Source organism: Engraulis encrasicolus, chromosome 14, assembly GCF_034702125.1.
Source record: "Engraulis encrasicolus isolate BLACKSEA-1 chromosome 14, IST_EnEncr_1.0, whole genome shotgun sequence".
NCBI classification, from domain to species: Eukaryota; Metazoa; Chordata; class Actinopteri; order Clupeiformes; family Engraulidae; genus Engraulis; species Engraulis encrasicolus.
In genome coordinates, this window is record NC_085870.1 from 10,106,200 (window position 1) to 10,128,560 (window position 22,361).

At 43.9% G+C, this 22,361-nt stretch overlaps 2 protein-coding genes across 2 annotated transcripts; one reads left to right on the forward strand and one right to left on the reverse strand.

Annotated features, from left to right (window-relative positions):
* The first annotated feature begins 3,906 nt into the window (after positions 1-3,906).
* On the forward strand, positions 3,907-8,210 carry slc32a1 (solute carrier family 32 member 1). Its single transcript, XM_063216334.1, has 2 exons — positions 3,907-5,862; positions 6,849-8,210. Exons 1-2 carry the CDS (start codon positions 5,452-5,454, stop codon positions 8,034-8,036), a joined length of 1,599 nt encoding a protein of 532 aa, XP_063072404.1. The 5' UTR covers positions 3,907-5,451; the 3' UTR covers positions 8,037-8,210.
* Positions 8,211-10,712: 2,502 nt separating this feature from the next.
* aurka (aurora kinase A) lies at positions 10,713-19,662 on the reverse strand. The gene is made up of 9 exons (XM_063214908.1): positions 19,244-19,662; positions 18,650-18,715; positions 18,076-18,406; positions 17,859-17,886; positions 17,543-17,734; positions 16,577-16,715; positions 15,862-16,010; positions 13,351-13,525; positions 10,713-11,356 (listed from the first exon to the last, which is right to left on the reverse strand). The coding sequence occupies exons 2-9, from the start codon at positions 18,710-18,712 to the stop codon at positions 11,171-11,173; spliced, it is 1,263 nt and encodes a 420-aa protein (XP_063070978.1). The 5' UTR covers positions 18,713-18,715; positions 19,244-19,662; the 3' UTR covers positions 10,713-11,170.
* Positions 19,663-22,361: the final 2,699 nt, after the last annotated feature.

Below are 22,361 nucleotides of genomic sequence, written 5' to 3' on the forward strand. Positions count from 1 at the left end.
GTGTGTGTGTGTGTGTGTGTGTGTGTGTGTGTGTGTGTGTGTGTGTGTGTGTGTGTGTGTGTGTGTGTGTGTGTGTGTGTGTGTGTGTGTGTATGTGTGTGTGTGTGAGATTGTGTGCGTGCGCGCGCGCGCGCGCGTGCGTTTCTTTTTAAAGCATTGTCGGCAGGCAGCCTGCACATCGCAGAGGTTATTTTGAGCGGGCTAAAATTGACTACCACTGCCAATTTCAGCAGTACCAGCTAATCAGTGCGATAATGTACCTGTGATTGTGATGCAAATGGTAATGGATTCGGAGAGGGGCCAGCACCGCGCGTGATTGGCTGACTCGGCTCGGCTGCAGCCCCCTGGAGAAGCGTGTCTTTTCAGTTTGGCTCATTAATTGAAGGGTGTTATGTGTTATTTTCTGCCTCGCTGCGCTGTCTATAGACATGACCGATGGACTCTCGCACTCAGTCACTCTCACAGTCAGAGAGGAGATGGCATGTGAATCGATTTTTTTTCAAAACAAAAAAGGGTATGCTACCTCTGCGCATACTGAAACAGAATTCAATTTAGTAGGTGTACACATGGAATTGCTGCTAAAAGGTCAGAAGATTTTCACAGGTATTGCAAAAATACATGCAAACAATACGTTGTTCGCCATACCATCTTGACAAGAAAAATAAGGCAGGAGAATCCTATATGCACACCAAATTTCCTGTGTGCCTGACTTGCCAGTCATTGTTACAGGAGCAGTGTTATAGAATATCTCTCTCTCTCTCTCTCTCTCTCTCTCTCTCTCTCTCTCTCTCTCTCTCTCTCTCTCTCTCTCTCTCTCTCTCTCTCTCTCTCTCTCTCTCTCTCTCTCTCTCTCTCTCTCTCTCTCTCTCTCTCTCACACACACACACACACACACCGTTTCACTCTGTGTTTCTGTCAGCTACACACCTCGTCACTGCACCTGCAGAATGCAGGCTAGCCCAGCCAAACGACATGGATGGCGATGCAAACTAGGTGTAGCCTATTTTATCCATATTATACTATTTTATCTTAGCTTGTAAACGGCAGACATAGCTAAAATAGTTGAGAATGGTAAAAAAAAAAAAAACGTTATAACTTGGTGCGTTACAACAGGCACACGTCAAGTTGCCTAATGACAATTATTAATAATGTGAACCATGCGTAGGTTGATAGCTGCTAGAGAGTGCTACGATGTTGGTTTGGTGTTTATATAGGTCAAACAAACATTATTATTTTGTTCTACCCTGCTTTCTGTACACTGTGCGTCTGTACCGCGTCTGGACACTTCAGAAATAGAGCGGAGCGTAATAATGCTGTATAATATTTCCCCCTGGATGGAATAGTGCCTTCTGCGCGAGGCTAATTAATTATCTGCCTTCGATACAGGGTATAGGGGCGACATCAGGCCTGCCAACCCATAGCCAGCGCAGCCAAGTGTGAAATGGGAAAAGGGAACGAGCAGACTCTCAAAGCCTGGAGGAACAGAGAGCTGGGCGGGGGGTGGCGGAGAGGGTGCTCTGGCTGTCGCTGCATCATAGCTCTCCACCATTGGTGTACAGTTTTGATTGACACTTCACGACTGCACAAACACCGGAACCCCCCCCCCCCTCCATTCAAGACACAAATGCTGCATAACCCAGATACCGACCGCGGGGTGTCTGTTTATAATGCGATAGAGACAAGGAGATGATGCTAAGTGCAAGTGCGGCTACAAATCACACAAGGGACTGCTTATCGTTATCGCTGATCTGCAGCCGGCTCCTTAGGGGGATCGCACTGTAAAACATCGCATCGGTGGGGGGAATCTCGCTGTTCGCCGGTCAGTGTCCTTGGGGAAAGGGGAGATGCCGTGGTGTGAATCCTCACCAGGCCCGACACCTGACCCCTCGTTGCCCTTTACTGATGGCTAATAAACTGGGCTCGTTGAGTGAAGGGCATCGGTTCCAGACCAGCGAGCTGCACTGTCAGCTCTTTCACACCTTCTCGCCCTTTATACACGCGCGCGCGCGCACACACACACACACACACACACACACACACACACACACACACACACACACACACACACACACACACACACACACACACACACACACACACACACACACACACACACACACTATATTGATTACGTGAAAACAGTAAATTACTTTCATCAGAACAATGTGTTTTTCAATTCTGTCAACTCATTCGCACTTTCCCGTATCCAGTTCTATTTCAAAAAGGACAGAGAGGGGGTGGGGAGAAATAATAAGAATAAGAATAAGAATAAGAATAAGAATAAGAATAAGAATAAGAATAAGAATAAGAAAAACAAGAACAAGAACAAGAACAAGAACTAGAACAAGAAAAAGGAGGAGTAGGAGGAGGAGGAGGAGGAACATCCGTGGAACGGATTTTTGATAATCAATAGGCTACTAGGCTATTGTAGGCAACGATTCGATGCAGCATGGCATGGAGGATTCATAAAATAGGCTACTGGTAAACGTGGACCAGTTAAAAAAAAAATCTGAGCGAACGGGGAAATGGGTCATGGCACCAAACTGCATCAGAAAATCCCAACTGGTATTCTTTGTCCAACACTGTTGGTTCCTAGGCGTGGCATCATATATAATAATAAACATTCATATAGGCCTAGGCCTGGTGCTTTATTGTTATAATGGAAATGACCATAGTCTAATTCCAATGCATTTTAAACTATTTTGAATGTTAGATTGGGAACATTTAAAATTGTATTATTCTGTATAATTTCTAGGCTATTTAAAGACCTAACATAGCCTATCCATCAGATTTGTGGACGAATGGTTGTGAAACAATACGTCTACAAATGGCAAATAGGCCATAGCCTAAACAGCCTAGCCTAGGCCTATATTTTATGCTACTGCTCTGGTAACTACAGCCTTCAAAATGTTTAAACGTCTGTGTTAAACCCTGCTGCATTTCGTGTCACTGTTATTCTTTTCATGAGCGTGCTGCTTTTAGGTGAACTAAAGCAAATAGTCGTAAGTCCAAATCAAAGAAGGTCTGCAGCCGGCTGATAAGAACGCGCCTGATTAACCCTTTCTGCCCCGGAGCGATGAGGTCGTCTGCAGCGCAATAAAACGTCTTGGCTGTTGTGGAGAATGAAATACCTAAAGAAAGAAGAGGAAAAATTACATGAAACTTCAGAGATGAATTTCTGTGACTCCTTGTCAAAAATAATTGCATTAATGTTATTTATAACTAAATTGTAGGCTAAAACATTTCGGTCACATTGTACTGGTATACTGAATGTAATGTGTGCAAAGTTATACAGCTAAATATATACAATTATTTTATGTATTTCGAGAATGGGGTACCCTGAAGAGGGCCATTGTTTAGACCAGGCACAGCTGCAACGTGCCTCCCTCCAGTTGTGCGTATTTCCAAGTGCAGGGTTAATCGCTGTCCAATGCGCGTGGTGCTGAAATGCAACCCTGTGGCTGTGACCGCAAAACAATGCGGCTATCAAAATAAACGCTTCGTCAACACCATGTTCTGAAAAACGCTCCGGAGAAAAAACATTGTATGCTGACCTATTATTATTTGTTTTTTTTGTTTTGTTTTTTTTACATGTGACACCACCACCACCTCCCTCTGCATCTTTCGTTTCTCACCCGGCAAAGGCCAGTCTCGTTGTCAATAAAATACCTGGAATTGTATTTTCTCTGTCGCCTTCAAAACTATTTCACGCATAAAAAAACAACAACAACAAAACATGTGCATTGGATTGTCAGGCTCAAATAGTCTACGCATACGCTGTCTTCTCCTTTAAACCTTTCAAATCACTTTATTAAAAAAGCAAAATAGCCGACTTTAAAAGAGAATAATTTAGTGAATTTCCTACGCAAGTTGAAATGCGCTATTGGGTTTTATTGGGAGGTGTAGTAATAGGTGGCATGATTTTAAATGCCCCATTTCAGATATAGCCTAAAACTGACTGAGAATGCACTGTCTAATGAATGATGGCTAGAATTGGATTGTCATTTTCCAGCAATGGCATTTTATTATCTTCACCTCTTGAATTTACTGAACTTATCGGAAAAATGTCAATCTTGTGTTTAAACTGAAAAAATTGACGTGGCTCAATAGTTAAAGACTGCCTAGGCTAACAAATATTTGTCAAACGATGCGTGATGCCGTCTACTCTGTAGCATATTCAACAGCACTCGAAAGAAAAGGCCGATATTTTATGAATGAATGAAATCTACCAAGTGGTCATTCCATTCAGCTGGAGCATAACAAAGACCTCATACAGTAGCCTACTCATTTCTATCACCACGTTAATGAAACGAACCATAACAATCGGATGAAAATGAGAGCAAGCAAGGGACAGATGCCGAAACATTCACATCATATAGCCTACACGTATGAGAAAAAAATATTTACACTCAATTAGCTCACGCATATTGCGCAACACAAAGAAAAAAAGAAGCTACTACAATCCCAGCCAGAGTTTGCCATTGGTGTGAAATAATAAGTATGCGCCTCCATTTCAAGTCAGTCCGTAGGATCTCCATTTCAGGTGTCATTTGGATAGGTGTGCTGTTCCTTTTCCAGCTGTGGGGCCAAGTAAAGAAACGGTAGAAAAAGGATGGAAAATAGTAAGACTACAGCACCAAAAAGGTGCACCGTGTTCACAGGACAATTAAAAAATGTCGAAACTAAAGGCTGAAACAAGTCCATGAAGATGAGAGTTGGTTCATGGCGCTACCCCCTTCCCCTTATATATAAGTGAACTTATACGTGCACATATGTCTGGAAATGCCATTGGGTGCCATGATAAACTTTATTGTGGCCGATGAGAATGGGAGGGGGGTAAAGGGTGCAAGCACCACCCCTAGAAATGCAGCAAACCTCTCCCATGGTTCTGGTGTGGGCTCTGCTGCGCGCACTAGGAGCTGGAGACGTGCTTTGCACGGCACTCATCGCATTGGCAGGCGGATGATGACACGTGTCTCCTCCTCGCCCCCCCACCCCCGAGGCTCCTGCGTACCGCTCCGGCATCACTAACGGCTGAGGGCAACTGTGGAAGCGGTGCCGCAACCACCACCACGGACTAATTCATCCTGAAAATCGGACCACTTTGTCCGCGGCACGATTTGCAAGGGAGCGGACAGACTGGGTGTTCCACTGCGCAACCACTACGCCCGGATTTTTGCCACCGTGAAAGACCAAAAAAGAGCAGCGCGTGATAATGATGAGGGGACCGAGACGCGACGTCTGAAGGTGACATGAAACAAGGGATTATCGGCAGCAGCAGGTGTACTTTTAATAAGAATCGGAGATAACGAGTCAGGCGTTGGTAAGTTTTCCATTCGAAGACTTTTATTCATGCGTAAAAAGAAAGCCTAAAGTAAACGCCTCAATACGAGATCATCCCCATTAGTCTATCGATAGGTAGTGTTTTGGGAAAACAGAAAACAAACAAACATGGCAACGTTAATCCGCGGCAAGATTTCCAACAAGATCACCAATGCAGCCAACACCGTCTCCCACAAGTCCCAGGCGAAGGTTAGTGGGATGTTTGCGAGGATGGGGTTCCAGGCCGCCACCGACGAGGAGGGGCTGGGCTTCGCCGCATGCGATGATTTGGATTATGACCATCGGCAGGGGCTACAGATGGACATCATGAAGAACGAAGAAATGGGAGGAGGGGGAGAAGGCAGTGGGGACATGGGCGGGGATGGCACCATGGACGGGGACAGCCACTACCAGAGGGACGGTACAGGACCTCCACCTTCCTCCTCGAAAGACGGCGAACTGTGCGCCGAATTGGCTAAAGGGGACTCGCCAAAAATCACCGCCTGGGAGGCAGGTTGGAACGTCACCAATGCCATCCAGGTAAGAGAGTGCGCACGTAAAAAAAAACCTCCACCTCAATTCCCCAGAATTATTGATGCGTAAAGTCACGATGCATTAGCTCACCATGAAAAGCCTACCCAAAATGCTAATAGGAAGTTCTCCAAGCACGAGATTAGATCTGCACCCATTGAATATATTACAATGATGGCGTATACCGTGACTGTGGCAGGTGCGCTACCTGGAGCAGTGCTTATGTTTATCATGGCAGGCACGAAGACGCATCAGACATTTTCGTTTAAGTCAGGTGATCTAGTTTCCCTCCATAATGCAAAAACAATGAGAGAAGGGGAGAGGAGGAATTTTACTCTCCACAAAATACTAAAGCAATACATTTACGCACCTTCCTAACACCGTCACCAATGACCAAGATATAGCCCGCAAGGTCAATCGAATATTTTTATAGGTTTTATCCTGATGGAGGAACGATACAAGACTCTATAGGGAGATTTTGAATGTCTATGAAATCCTAAATGTGAGGCATGGGTGTTTACTCGACATATTACACTCATGCATCCATTTGTGTTGGAAAGACTGAATGAGGGGGAAAGTGGGATAGGGGGAGGGGGTGGGCGCAGAGAAGGAGAGGCGTTTTATGCATAATTGCGAACGGTTTGACCACAGCCGGTCACCGTTACGTCATGCAGTGCGTCTTTGATCCTCGTGACGACAAATGAGCGCAAAGAGGGTGCGCTCACAGCAAAATGGAAAACCCCACTCTGCAGACGATAGGCCTACATACACTAGCCTAATTTGAATGAATTACAACTTAAACCCTACAGTTTCACATGAATGCACAACGGCATCAACAATAAATTAATATGAATGAAACACACACTTTCAGGGCTCATTCACAGTCAGAATATGGGCTAACAACTACATGTATGCAAAAAATAACAATCATGTATGAACTGGAAGTATTCACAGTGCAGTCATGCTCTCCATAAAACGTAAATTTGTCTTTTCAGGGAATGTTCGTTCTTGGGCTACCCTACGCCATCCTGCACGGCGGATACCTCGGACTGTTCCTCATTATATTTGCCGCGGTGGTGTGCTGCTACACGGGCAAGATCCTCATCGCATGTCTGTACGAAGAGAACGAAGATGGACAGCTGGTGCGAGTAAGAGAGTCGTATGTGGACATTGCCAATGCCTGCTGCGCGCCCAGATTCCCCACCCTCGGCGGTCGAGTAGTGAATGTAGCCCAGATCATAGAGCTGGTGATGACCTGTATTCTGTACGTGGTTGTGAGCGGCAACCTGATGTACAACAGCTTCCCCACTCTGCCGGTGTCGCAAAGATCCTGGGCCATCATCGCCACGGCGAGCCTCTTGCCCTGCGCCTTCCTCAAGAACCTCAAAGCGGTGTCCAAGTTCAGCTTGCTCTGCACGCTCGCCCATTTCGTCATCAACGTGCTGGTGATCGCCTACTGCCTGTCCAGGGCGCGAGACTGGGCCTGGGACAAAGTCAAGTTCTACATCGACGTCAAGAAGTTCCCCATCTCCATTGGGATTATCGTGTTCAGCTACACCTCCCAGATCTTCCTGCCCTCGCTGGAGGGCAACATGTCGAATCCGGCCGAGTTCCACTGCATGATGAACTGGACGCACATCGCTGCTTGCATCCTCAAAGGCCTCTTCGCCCTTGTGGCCTACCTCACCTGGGCAGACGCCACCAAGGAAGTGATCACGGATAACCTGCCGGGTGGCATCAGGGCGGTGGTGAACCTCTTCCTGGTAGCCAAGGCGTTGCTCTCCTACCCCTTGCCATTCTTCGCTGCTGTTGAGGTCTTGGAGAAATCCTTTTTCCAGGACGGAGGGCTCGCCGTGTTCCCGAACTGCTATGGCGGCGACGGGCGCCTGAAGTCGTGGGGCCTCTCTCTTCGGTGTGCCCTTGTGGTGTTCACCATGTTCATGGCCATCTACGTGCCCCACTTCGCCTTGCTCATGGGCCTGACGGGAAGCCTCACGGGCGCCGGCCTCTGCTTCCTGCTCCCCAGCCTCTTCCACCTAAGGCTGATGTGGAGACAGCTCCAGTGGCACCAGGTGTTCTTCGATGTGTCGATCTTTGTCATTGGGGGGATATGCGCTATATCCGGTTTCATCCACTCAATGGAGGGCCTGATTGAAGCCTATCAGTATAACATTGAAGATTAGTGTAGAGGGGCTTAGAGGTTACCTCACATTCCCACACAGCGAGTAACCAAGCACCCCCTCCCCCCATGCGAGTGAAGCCCCCTTGCTTTAAGTAAACTTCATGCGATACCAAGTTGGCGCAACCATTCTCGATGCACATGCACATTGTGCGCAGATGGACAGCCTGCTACATTCACACGCCATTGCGCACAAATCCATGCCCTCTGTCTCATAGCAGAGGGCACGCACGCACGCACACACACACACACACACACACACACACACACACACACGCACACACACACATGCACGCACGCACACACGCACAAAGCATCGCTTATTACATAAACCATTACGGACTCGAAAATATAAAAACACAACATATATTATTTATTTATTTTCGTTTGTTTGTTTTCCAGTGTAGTAAGTTTACAAAAAATAGGTCGACAAAGAAACGTATGTATTGGGTTGCGTTTTTGATCACCCCCCCAAAACGTTCTTCAGTTAAATCAAAGATCATTTCATTGGACAAGGGGTGTGTGTGGTGTTGTTTGGAGACCTGCCAGTTGGAGGTAAGAAGGAGGTGGTAATTGAAACTCCGTTGTGAATTGACATAAGTGAATTCTTGTTCTGGCCCTCAATTATTTTAATTTGCGGACATACGTCAGAAAATCACAATTTTGTGGACCACTGAATGCAATAAATGAAAATAATTTAGATGTTTCCAAGCGTCTATGGAACGACAGAACAATGCAGAGACGATGCTATATCCAAACAATTGGGCTGGAATCCGACCAGAGTTTGAGAGAAAAGAGGTAGGCCTATTACAGTTGCTATAACTATGCATTATGAATGTACAATATTCTTGCATCTGGGGGAACAAGGCTACTTGGGGCTATTATGATTCTAAATGTAAATTTTCGTTTTATTGCATTTATAAAAATGCTGACATATTCCACAAGTGAAAAGATTTACAAGAGCGAGTTTAAAAAAAAAACCTAAAGGCAAGGCAATGGGATTTTTTTTTCTGATTGACCAGTTCTTTGTGATTTTTTTGTCACCAAAACATTTGTCCGAAATTGGTGATAACCCCAAAGAAAAATGGTCTTGCACCAACGTGTCTAAATCTTAGCATTCTGAAGAGATTAAGTGAAATGAAAACGTGCATAAAAACATTTTTCATTCTGTGCAATCCAACGGGTCCTGTGGAAGTGTAATAAAACCGTATGTGTAGTGTTATCGTGGTTACAAAAAGATGGAATGTATATCACAAAAAGCGTCATCATATCGTGAAAATAAATATATTGAAGAATAAAGAAATACGTTAAATTCTATTGTATAAATGTGTTTTGGTTTTATGTGGTGATGACGAAATTCGTGAGAAAATGTATTTTCCCTCCAAAATAAAATTTGGAAACAGACTGACAAGATCATTTATTTCGACGTTTGTGGTGTTTTTTCCCCCTGTTTATGACCGACAGCGACAAGTAGGCCTAGGTCTAAGCTATGCTTGAAATCCCAACGAGATGTGATGTCACTTATGTTTTATCAGTGAAGCTTCAGAAATGTCAAGAAAGGCCCTCTGATGAGGGCGTAAGTGTAGTCTAACCGCCGAAACATGTCAGGTAAACGATAAAAAACTTTTACATGTCTGAAACAAATTAGCTTAAATATTTGTCAAGAAAGGCCTTCACCAAGGCCTGATCTTTCTAGTGCACTCCACACAAGGGTTGTGTCCATGACCTTAGAATAACTTTGCCAGTCATCATCGGGCATGTGCGTGCCTGTTGGACATTCAACAGTGCTGCCAGACTCACCAGGAGCGCGTGACAAAACTTCGGACAGATTGGAGAGCATATTTTTTGCTTTCGGGCATGTCCGTTTTTTAAGCGTGAGTTTCGGAGCACGGAGCAAGCATCTGGACATTCTAAATTTAATTATTTTATGTGCATGTTAGGCTACTACAACAGGCAGCGCAGCAGCTGCAGTTTAATGCACAATGAAGACGATGCTTTGACTAAACGGGCATCATGGAAGATCTGCGTGCGTGCGACAGAGTAGAGGACCGTCGCCATTTGGTTTTAGGTGGTCTACTCTGCAAAATAACACAGAAGGCAGCTTATAGTAGGGAAGTAATTGGTCGAGTTTCTGTCAAGATGGCTTTGTATGCCACAATTTGGCTTCCATTAAAACAAGTCCTGCACTTAGGCTATAAAGTCAAGTGATTGGTTCAGTATTTTCAGCAGAACCAGTGCGCCACAGAAAAGAGCATGCGGAAATGCCCGTGTTCACACCTGTCCACCGCTCAGTTTTGCCTAGTCCCTGTGCAGTCAAACTACCACTGCTGTAGCCTGAAAAAAACACAGACTAAATGTAAGATTGACTGTAGGCAAACATTTTTTGCCACCAGGAAAAAAGATCGACGAGATCACTTGCCACTCGTGGCTCTACAGCTAGTAAAACTTAAATCTTGCTCTGATCTCCACCTACAATGTTATATCGACAAACATCTGGTAACGAGGCAGAATGGCTGCTTCAGTGAGTGTGTACAACACAGACCTTTAATCTAGGTCTGTGGTGTACAATTCAGTAGGCCTACTTCGTGGATAATGAATCGTGCCAGTTGTGTTAGGATACCCCCTAGCGTACATCTGCAGGTATGTCAGGTAAGCGCGAGTGGAGAGTGAAGGGAGAAGAGACGCTTCAAAGTGTCATTTATTCAGTCTAAAATGGCCAGAACAGCAGTGATTGCAATAAACCCGCTAGGAGTACACTTGGAATCTCTCAAGCACAAGACACAACATGGATAAAACAATACTGCCGGCGTCTTCCTACAGTACAACACAAGCAATCCCTCATGTACCAGCGTCTCCTTAGAAAGGCCTTTATTAGTTCAAGTACAATAGCAGGTAAAATAAAATTTTCATAATTACACAATAAAATATATACAGTGAGATAGCAAACACTTCGTTCGCACAATTATAGAACAAGGGATAGAAAACAAGGAAAGTGAGCAAAGGACGCATTCACATTTGACAGTCTCACCAGACCAGTCATACACACATATATATAAAGTCCATCCGAACGGCGCACCACTGATAAGTTCCTGCACATGGAACAAAGTCCATCCCAAATTATGGGCCTGGTAAGAAAGGTCACTGGCCTGGGGCCGAGTCAGGGCCCGGGATGGGGATGGTGGGCTTCTTTGTGGAGTTCTCCACCACCCAGGGGTGGACCATCACCCCCTTGGTGGGCAGCCTAAGCAGGGGGTTGTGCTTCAGAAGGCGGCAGACCAGGTCCCGTGCTCCTGTGCCAACGTGCTCGGGGAAGCTGAACTCCACCTGCATGAGGGACAAGAGCAGTGGATCAGTACCTAGGTCAAAACAAACTCAGATAAAGACAGGCACTCACACAGGAACAGATGAACTAAAGTGCCTTTCTGAGGGGACTAGTTATAGACATGAGGTAAATGATTTTTCCTCAATGGTCTCGTTTACGTGACATTTAATTCAGAATTAACTCAGTTTAATTCCACCTTGAAAACGTCATGTAAACACTTCACATAATTCGATGTTAAATGAAAGTTTAATGTAAACTCAACGGAACCATTTAATTCTGAATTACTACTTGGGATTTAAAAATGTCATGTAGAGGTGGCTAATGTCAGTAAGAGAAATGGCCGATTCAGACAGGATTAAAATGTTAGTAAATGAACAGAAAGTTGGAGAGGTAAATATTCACAACAAGCACCGTTCTATTGATTTTTGTACCCATTGGAGGTACCTAGAGGCACCGTTGAACAATTTCAATAATTGCCTGCAGGTTTACTAACCAAATCAGAATCCGACGTAATACATCTGCATGCATGTCTTTGAATCTAAAGAGTGTGTTTGACCTTGCTGTGCGATTGACAACAAAAGCAGTTTACAACAACTCCCTAAAACAAAACCAAATGCTGACTTCAAGCCCGGAGAGATTAGATATAAATGTGCATGACACACTTAACCGGACATGTTTACAAAGGGTCGTATTTGCACAGGCTTTAGTATTGCCTAGGGTAATTTGTCTGGACCATTTCACAGGTGGTGAACCGGTCGGCGAAGTTGACATACTCTGCCATCTTCATTGACGTGGTGCGTTCTGGACCAAGTTTCCCCAATTACTACTACTTTACCCCAGGTCCCCCCATGAAACTAGTCCTGTCTGAATAGGACTGAAGTCACACAATGGCCCTAAATATACTGCAAATATGCTAGAGCAATATGATCCTAAAAGAGGACTTCGGTCAGAGTCTCCTCTACTGGTTGTGCCTAGGGTAAAATGGCATTTAGCTGTCAAATGCTGGAACCAGCTTCCTGTTAAAATTGGAACTGCCCCAATGGTGCACTGTTTAAAAAAAAAAAAAAAAAAGAGCTTTGTTTTTGTTTTGTTAAGTCCTCTACCCTCTACTTAGATTTATTTCCTCAACTACATTGAATGACAGCTATGCATCATGTGCTATAAAAATCAGCACAGCACAGTTTGAAGACCAACCCATTCTTACACAGCTTGCAGGGCCAATCTATACTCATGCAATCGTCTGCCTTGACGGACTAGTTATTCAAAATGTATGAACCAATTCCTTGTTGCATCAGTTGAAGCAAAGTCATGGAAGAGTCTGTGATCATTTGAAAGGAGTGTAGATTAGGTAGGCTAGTCCCAGGGGCCTAAAAATGCGCAGCATGGATACCCCCTGGGCATCATGGAAGGGGTCTGGAGACACTCAAACAAAATAGGGCTTAAAAAAAAGTCAGGCCAGAGCTGGCCTGGGCTAATGGTGTCCTCTCCCTGCATATGACAGGCATTCTAATGCCTGAATGTGGCAGCCAGAACACTTTCAACTAATATAAGACCGGAAAAAGAGTTGGCCAGCCGGGACTCAAACCCAGACCTTCTGGGGTTGTAAACTGGGGCTCTGACCGCTCCATCAAAGAGCCAGGCTCTTTGGCGTGACCGTCAGAACACATCCACAACCCTAGTGATGGTCACTCCATCACAGTCTACAACACTTGAAAATACCTGGCATCGAATGAGTCAAGTGTACAACCCAGATAATTTTGGGTGTTCTTTTCAAACACCAGAGAAAATTGAAATCTATGCCTAGGTCAACACCACACACCATGAAAATAACTGAACTGACGTGGTTAAGCATCATTAGTACTGAATGCTAGGATCCGAAATAACATGATTAGTCATTGGTGTCCAGGGAATTGAATATGGCAAGTCCCCTCTTGGAAGCATTTCCCCTTTTTAACCAATCCCTGAGTATCGACAGGGTTAACAGCAAAAGGCTCACCCTGGCTATCTTGCGGTAGGTGTCCTCGTGAGTCTTGGTTTCAAACGGGGGCTTTCCGACCAGAAGTTCATAACAGAGGACGCCCAAACTCCACAGGTCCACCTTCTCGTCATGAGTCCGGCCCTCGATCATCTCCGGTGGCAGGTAGTCCAGCGTTCCACACAGGGTAGACCTCCTGTACGCACAGACACACAAATACAGTGCTAAAATGCGCAAGGAATTTGTACAGTATAGTTAACATTGGGACCATTTCACGTGAAACCAGACACTTTAGGACTCGACCGACACAGATTTCAATCATACTTGGTGTGCCTGTTTAGTTGCACCCCAGAACTGCATTTGTGTGAATCTGACCAATATTAAGGGGGAAACAGACTAGCAAAGGTTTACATATGAGGTCTTAACAGGCACAGCAAGTATGATTGAAATTTGTCGGTCGGGTACCAAAGTGTCTGATTACATGGAGATGAAATGGGTCATTTCACGTGAAAAGATGTATTAGTGGATTACACATGCGATTTAGATGAAGCATACACGACAATGTACCATGAGCAGGAGTGCTTAAGGACAAGTGCACCATTTTGAACATGGACAGCCCCATTTCCAAAAAGTCTGCAATAAAGTAGAGTGGTACTCACCACCACCAATTTCTTTTTGCTGCTGCCATCTCCATTATTTAACCTATTTGGACTTTGTTTCAACTGGTGTCTATGGGCATGTCCTTATCTGGTCTTGAAACCAACCTAAAGACTTGTTTTCAAATGTATGTATCTGTCCAAGTGGTAAGGGATGCTCACTGGTATCGCTAAAGAAGTTTGAATTGAAAGCAAAAAATAGCTTGTCATTTTATGAAGTTAATACAAAAAAAAAAAAAACCCACACATAATTGCAGAATAAAACGGGACTAGACATGTTTTGGTACAAAACTTGTTATGGAATACCAGTGAGCGCCACTAAACAGTTGGCAAGTCGCACATTCCTGGAAACAAATGTTTAGGGTAGTTTTAAGAGCAAATATGGACGTACCCATCAAGGCTTGACACTGGCACAATGCTGGTAAAACTTGGCTGTGGCTGGTAACAATTTCAGTGTCACTAGCCAATTTGGCAGGTAGCTTATTCTATGGTATCATGACATATCAGAATAGCTTATATTCAATTTCTGCACTTTGCCACTTTTGTATCAATTGTTTAGTTCAAGAAAAAGCTCAGTTACTCAGGTTTCTATTTGTTTGTTTTATTTCCATGTGGAAATCCATGCACTCATCTTCTTGCTTTAAAGCACCCCATCTTCTGAGGTTAGATGTACAGCGTAGATAAAAAATTATATATATTTTTTAGACTGTGGCTAGTAGAGTAGTTGGATGGCTAGTGACTCAGGAAAACCACTAGCCACATCGGCTGGCGAGCGAAAAAGTTAATGTCAAGCCCTGGTACCCATGCTCGACAGCCATCTAAAGCCAGTAGAGACAAAATTCAAACAGAGACCGCAGCAAACTTCAACCACTTCAGCAAATCTGACACCCCTTCACATTGGTCAACACACAGTGCAGACACAGAAGTCACCTGGCATTTCTTTCTTCAGTGTCCACATCTGCATTCATGTACAGGACACCGCTCAGACAGTTTAACATTGCATCAAAAAATAAGACCACCTCCATTTACTTTACAAGCTGCGGTACGGATTTTAGCAGTCCGACTGCGCTGCCCCAACTCTGGAGTAGGGATGTTAACCGGTAACCGTTTAACCGATAGTCGACCGGATCAACGTTAACCGGTTAAAATGTTCTGCCACCGGTTGTAATAATAATAATAATACTGATAACAATTTCCTCCCCCCAAAAAAACGATAATTTTGAAGTTTTAGTACAATAATTCCGCATTTTCCATCTGGCAACAGTGGCTGGACATGGCAGGTCCTGTATGCGCAGCAAAAAAAAAAAGAAAAAAAGAAAAGAAAAAAAAGTGCTGTGCATAATAGGCACGCAGATTACCGGTTAACGAGTCTCAGTAGCCAGTTAAGAGTTTTTCAAATTTCGCCATCCCTACTCTGGAGCAGTTCAGATTAGTCTTTCCATACCAGACAAAAATCACAATGTGCATGAAGACAAACACAAAATCACATTGAATGTGAACTAATATGGCCATGTGGTGGATTATTAATTTGAGTCAAAGGCCACAGGTGATTAGTCTAGTTTAGTAGGCTATGGAAATGGATTAAGCCTTCCAGCAACAACAGTGATCAAGCCATGACTGCACAGGAGATGGTGCAAATCTGCGCAGAAAATTGGAAAAAAAAAACCTTGTGGCGTTAAGCAGTCTGTGCCATACCATTGAATGAATGCCATAAACAAATGTGCAGGCACACTGCCAGGTGTGAAAGGCAGACTTACAACACTGACAACGCAGACAAAGGATGCTGCCCCCCGACCAAGGGTGCTGTGGACATTCGAGGGTGCCTTACAAATCATAGCCAAAAAGCAGTCAATAACAAATTGCAAAGGGACAATACCTGGATGAAGGTGTGTGGACAGACCATCCAAAATCTGCTATTTTCAGTTCGCCATTGGGTCCAAGGAGGAGGTTCTCGGGCTTGATATCTCGATGTATTACATTCTTGGAGTGGCAGTAGTGCAGGGCGTCAGCAAGCTCCATAACATACTGCAAGACACAAATCACAATATACACACTGGACCTTTAAAATGGAGTTCCCCCCAGTCAAACTCCAGTAAACATTTCACAGCACATGGTTCTACTTTCCAATGAAATTAATTTACACCCTTCACTTGAGAGAAGCATTTTTACTCCCGGTGCAGGCAGATGGGTGGAAAATGGACTGACACATGGGAGCCACGACTAGAAGAAAGGAAACCCCACACACTTGCTGCTGCTCCCGGTTTTAGTAGCCTGATTATCATCGACTTTCAATCTCTTTGAGACTTGATCTGACCAAGAGCATTACAATTAACGTTTCACAAACGGCATGGCTGATTCGCCTCCCTAGGTTTGCAACTGGTGTCCGACAAAGTGGGTGGAGTTCCCGATTTTTCTGTAGATTAGAAACGATCTTTACATTGCTCCTGGCTTGACTAGAAGCAACATTGAAGGTGTTGCATCACTAGGAAGGCGTGGCCTGGCTAGGGTTTTAAGATTCAGTGCAATCTGTGTGGAGTTTCCTTCTTTCAATCATGACATTTAATAGACTTGCATAAGGTGCCTTTTCATACCGTAGCAGATCTCTGGTCATTGAAGGTCCCACAGCGCTGCAGTTCACTGTAGAGCTCTCCTTTAGGTGCAAACTCCAGAATGAGGTACACACGAGTGGCATCGTGGAAGTACCCATACAGCCGCAGGATATTTGGGTGCCTGAAATGGTATAGGTAGATTGAATGCATGCCATGATGCTGCATGTACACAGTACACCAAAAGCAACAGAAAACATTTCTCTATGGATGGTCAGCAAACTGGCCAACCAAAGCAAAGTGAATGAGGATAACCAGAACTAACTCAAACAGTTGTCATTTATGTTATGAGACATGTTAAGTTCATCTTATGGAAATGAGATATAATGTGGCTTGGTGAAAAACAATGGGGACGTTGAGTTGGCAAGCCAGAACCAAAACATGTAAATATTACGCAGAGAGCGAATTAAGTGCATTCATGTCGAAGCTTCAACAGCCTCAGCAGGGTTCCCACTCTAATTCAGATATTAAATTCCATGATTTTCCATGACTTTCCAGACCCAAAAAAACAGAATTTCCATGACCACGACCGTAAAAGAAATGACGTTAAAACGTTTTTAAAAGTGTGAAAACTGAATATTATCTTCACTCCTAGAGTAGACGCCTAGCCACGGCCAGAATTCAGTGGGCTCATTGTTTCTTACTGGTAATACTACAATGCAATGTTGTACACCAAACAAAAAAGTTCTTGCTTTCACACAATTGTTGAGATTCCATGATATTCCATGACTGTGCATGCAAAATGGTAAAATTCCATGACTGGGAAAAACGTATGACATTCCATGACCCGTGGGAACCCTGCCTCAGGCACCTGAAGGCTTGATCACTTTTGTTGTGCACATACAGATGTTTCTGCCCCTTCCAAAGACCACACTACAAAATTACTGATGGGCTTAATCATACTGGATGGAGAGAAGAGTACGGGATTCACAAAAACAGCACATTGCCTACCTGAGATGGGACTGGATTTCCACTTCTCTCCTCAGCTGATGCTCCACCCCGGCCTTCTCCAGTTGCTTTTTGAAAAGGACTTTGAGGGCAAGGATGAACATTGTTTGACGCTCCCTTGCCAAATACACATTTCCAAATTTGCCTTTTCCAAGGGCTCGGCCAATTTCAAAATTGTCCAGAGACCACCGACTCCTGAAAGACAAAGGGCAAGCTCTACCATTTGAACAGGATTTATCTGACACATACGGGTAGAGAAGGGTGAAGTAGTGGTGGCATTGTAAAGGAAAAATGGTGCATGTACATAACTTGTACTTACTTTGAACTAGAAGATCCACTCGTTTTCTCTAAAAAGGACAGAGAGAGAAAAAGCAAGCTTAAATAATAGTCACCTTGATCAACACAAGATTTCCATATGAAAGGCAGTCAATCAATCCCTATATCAAATACACAAACTGCCACCACAAATCTACATCATAAGTAAATCACGCGCAAATTGGTGGCCGTTAGAGGAAAGTAATGCGTATTCTGCTTACGGCTTGGCTTTTCTGACTTCACCCTCTCGACAGGCCTAATGGTAGCCGTGACAACCGATCCCTGATGGCTTGTCGTTTTGGGTTGCGATGGGGGCTGGGCTGTGGTTTTGACTTGTTGTGGGGGCTGGGTTGCCGCGTGCGCTGGATCGACATTCTCATTAGGATGTGCAGGCTTCACGCGAGGTGCGTGTGTCACAGGTTTTTGGTGGGTCACGGGTCGTGGCACTCTCTGTGGCCCAGTTGGCACATCTGGTACGCGCTGCGTTTGTGGGACCATGGGCTTGATGTAGGCCTGATGAACTGGCACTCTTTGAGGCCCACTGCGGCGAATCTAAACAAAAAGGAGAGGGGAAATACAATTGCTTTGATGCCTATGAGAAGACCAACAAATGTCATTAGGAAATATTAATTCACAAAAGCTTGTAAATGGAAAATTATATGACATGCTTTATCCAGTCTGCTAGTAGTGTCTGGTGCATCTCACAGGTTGGAAGGACGAATGTTGATATGGCACAAAAGACCAGTTGTGTTTTTCAACAAGTAAAACAACAAGCAAACATAAGACTCAACTAACTTCTTTGGCGTCAACTCCGGGCGCTCTTGGATCTTTGGTTGACTTCATCATTGCCGCATCCATTGCCTGCAATGATTAGACACATTATTTACGTGATGGAAGATTGTCACGGTTCTCAGCCGATTACAAAATGTAACTGGTTTGTAGCGAATGGATCACCACCCTCGCCAAAGTTTCAGTTAGGGTTAGCAACGAGCAGAAAGCTAACATGCTACACAACAAATGCTACCATCATAAATGCCAATCAAACAACCAAAATAGAATTAACGTACTATATCGACATACGACAAGTACAATTACACCCCAACGGTTCACAGGTAAATGATTTTCAGTTGAAAATGGCAAAGGATTAACATGTGGTTACTACTAGACTGCCACATAATAGACAAACAATGCAGGAAATGGCACGCCATTTGCACATCAATATACGACATGTAACGGTAACTAACGGCTTAACAGTATACAAAACAGGAAATATACATTAAATACATTGCTAACACGGATATAAAGGCATTTTATTGGATTACCAAAAGTATACATGATAGTTCTTCACATGGGTCTTCACTTGTGAAGGTTAGAGCCTACTTTACTTACACGCTTGAAGTCTCCCAGAACTCGTCAACAGAATCGTTTAGAACTTCGCCCGAATTACAACCTCTTGATGTTAACTGTTAATTTGTAACTAAAACATTAAACCACGTCTTATAACCAACAAATACCACTATTTTTCTGGAGGTTAACTGCTCTCCTGCTGCGACAGCAAGGACACTTCCCTTGTTTAATTTCAAAAAAGCCCTCTTTTAAATACCTTTAAACCAGCCCCCGTCTCTGGTTGGTCAAAATTAAGTTCTTCTCTTGTTGTTTATTGGTTGAACCTGGGTTGTGGGTGACGTAGCGGTGCAAGTTATTCTGGGTAATTTAACCAGCCTGTCTTGGTAGTTCCCCTTCTGCTCCACTGGGTGGCAGCGTTTGCTTGAGCGAAGTGAAGCGATTTCTTCTGGCCTGACAGATTCCTAGAGTGCGTTTTAATATGCGACCTTGCCTCCTCCACTTGCTTCTCGTCATGATGACATCACTGACAACAGCATTATATTTCAATATCTTGCAAAAGCTCAATTTTAAAGTCTTTTTCTCATTTGCAATTGGGATGGTGAATGAAAAACAGTCCCTCAAAAGTTGTTGTGGCGAGGCTGACAGCTGGGAAACTTTATCGTTTTCTCCACGGAGGAGGGGCCAGGAGGCGGGACGAGGAGACAAGCACAAGTGGAGGAGGCAAGGTCACATATTGGGATGCACCCCTAACCTGACTCTTGCCATCTGATATGCTCTGATTCCTTGATAGTGAGCAAAAAATGGGTTCTTCACACATTTAAGTTAAAGCCCCAAAGATTCCCATTGCTTCCATCAGAGATAGCCTAAAAATATCAGTAAATTGCTCATCCCCTTATCCCTCACAGAAAGCACAACACCAGCCAATCAACCTACACCCACAGAGTCATGTCAAAAGACCAATTTCTATGAAGTATACTACTGATGATAATGTAGTTAGTTTGCTTGAGAATGGGGATTTTTTTTTATTCAGCCGGGTAGGCCTTAGACATTAATAACTGTTACTCTGCTTCCATGCTTGTGAAACTTCAAAAAGAAGTCCAGTTGCTTGCAACTACTGATTTGGATAGGACTTGGAAAATATCACATCGCAGAAGGATGCACTTTAGTGGTTCCCAGCTTTGGTGGCAAGAGATGGGTGGTGTTCAGGACATGAGGAGATAAGCTATTTTGGGACGGCGTTAAATGGGTACACCATAACATAAGGTCAGAGGTCATCCACTTCCTCACACACTCCAGTACAGATTTCATACTTGTGACAATGCAAAAATAATCTTTATGTGCAAGTTACTTGACACCTCAATTGCCCCCTAAGGATCAACAAAGGAACTGTTCACTACACACCAGTTTCATTTAGACCACAGGCTTGAAGTCATAGCGTTGTGTAACTTCCCAACAAACACACAAGGACCAAAGAAAGTCATACTTTCATATTTATTTATTTTCATCAAAATAGTCCCCAAACCAGTGACTTACTATGAGTACATGTGTTGTTAACAAGAGATGGGATATGCTGCTGTTCCATTAGCAGTTGTCCAGTCTTAATGCAAAACGGGCAAAATGAGCTGCATTCATTTAAGTGCAATAAACCATTTCTTAGGCCCATAAGAGGTAAATTTGAATGTGTAATACTGTGCAAACACCTCAAAGAGCAGTTAGTCTTTTAAGTGTTCACAATAGACAGATTTTTTTGTCTGCTTTTACACGTCACACAATAAAAGCACACTGGAACAGTGCTCTGGAAATAAAAACATTAAATGCATCAGTATTGTTTTTTTTCTGTCACTGACCCACTTGCCTTACAAACTGCTTGGAAAATCCTATTGTATAAATAAATAAATAGTTGCTATGAATCCCCCCCACGGTCAAAAAAAGAGCATCTTCAACACAATGTTCAAAAAAAAAAAAAAAGTCCATAAGCACGTTTACCACTCTTCACATTTCGTTCCATACTTCATACATTTTGGCCTCTTGCTAAAGAGAAAGCTTGCACAACCTTTGCTGACCTTTCTTTCCTAACAAAATGTTCAGTGTTGATGGTCACAGTTCTCTCACCAGCATTTGTCACGAGACTGGACAATACAAGTTCATGGGAAAGGAAAAGAAAAAGCAATAAGTTAACAGAAATGCAGAGTATCGTTTTGATGAAGCTAGTGCAGTACCATCACGATTGGATATGTCTTGGAGACAGAATGTGACATTTTCCAGGACAGGAGATAGCTACTAACTTTATGTTAATGCATCAAGATGCAGTGTGTAACTTATTTCTGATAACACATTTTTACCTTTGAATACCAAAGTCAAATTTGCCTCTAAATTCCGATTAAAAATAAAAAAAAGGTTGCAGTTCTATATGTATACCAAGTCTTGTATCAAATGCAGGTGGAAATGCTGGCAGTTTTCTAATGAAAGCTAGCCTGCTTTGCTAGGCGATCAAAAAAGAAACAGCTTTACATGTCAGGTTTACAGTCCATGCCTACATACACAAAGCATTCAAGATGGTCCACTCTAAGAGCTATATAGTCAGGAAAAACAAGAAAACAATCCAGATTTTGTTCCCTTCAAAACAAATCTCCTGAATAGACGTATTGTTAATAAAAAAATATCTATTACAATATCTTTTGAGTTATTTATTATAGTAATTATTGGTACAGTACTCGACATTCAAGTCTGGAGAAGACTGAGGAGGGGAAACACTTGCGAGCGTTTCCCCACGTTGAGCAGAGGAGCTATTGAGGGAGGACAGAGGTGTTCTTTTCACAACTCGACCCATGTGACTGAGCTTAGGGGAGAGCAGTGGTGGAGGTGGTGTTGGTGCTGCAAAATCCGTTTCTTGGCACTGTGTGCAGCACAAATCCATGGCTGATCCCTCCGTAGCCTGCCTGCCTATGATTTGTTGTTGTTGCTGCCGACTGTAGCCACACTGCACGTGAGGGCACGGCCAGCACGGCAGGTGAACTTGCACGGGGCGGGGTGGATCCACTGCAGTCATGGCGCGCAGGGCTGCTTGAAATAACCACTCGCGCCGTTTCAGAACGCTGGCCATGCCATACGAGAGTTGCAAGACCCGGCATGTCTTTCGCTAAAGGCTAAATGCAAAAAA

Bases quoted from the DNA above. Each gene is read 5' to 3' on its own strand.
- slc32a1 (XM_063216334.1), top strand. From the start codon at position 5,452: ATGGCAACGTTAATCCGCGGCAAGATTTCCAACAAGATCACCAATGCA. The intron at 5,863-6,848 runs GTAAGAGAGTGC...TTGTCTTTTCAG, and splicing joins ACGTCACCAATGCCATCCAG to GGAATGTTCGTTCTTGGGCT.
- aurka (XM_063214908.1), bottom strand. From the start codon at position 18,712: ATGGATGCGGCAATGATGAAGTCAACCAAAGATCCAAGAGCGCCCGGA. The intron at 18,407-18,649 runs GTTAGTTGAGTC...CTTTTTGTTTAG, and splicing joins CCGGAGTTGACGCCAAAGAA to ATTCGCCGCAGTGGGCCTCA. The intron at 17,735-17,858 runs GTAAGTACAAGT...TTTGTCTTTCAG, and splicing joins AGTGGATCTTCTAGTTCAAA to GAGTCGGTGGTCTCTGGACA.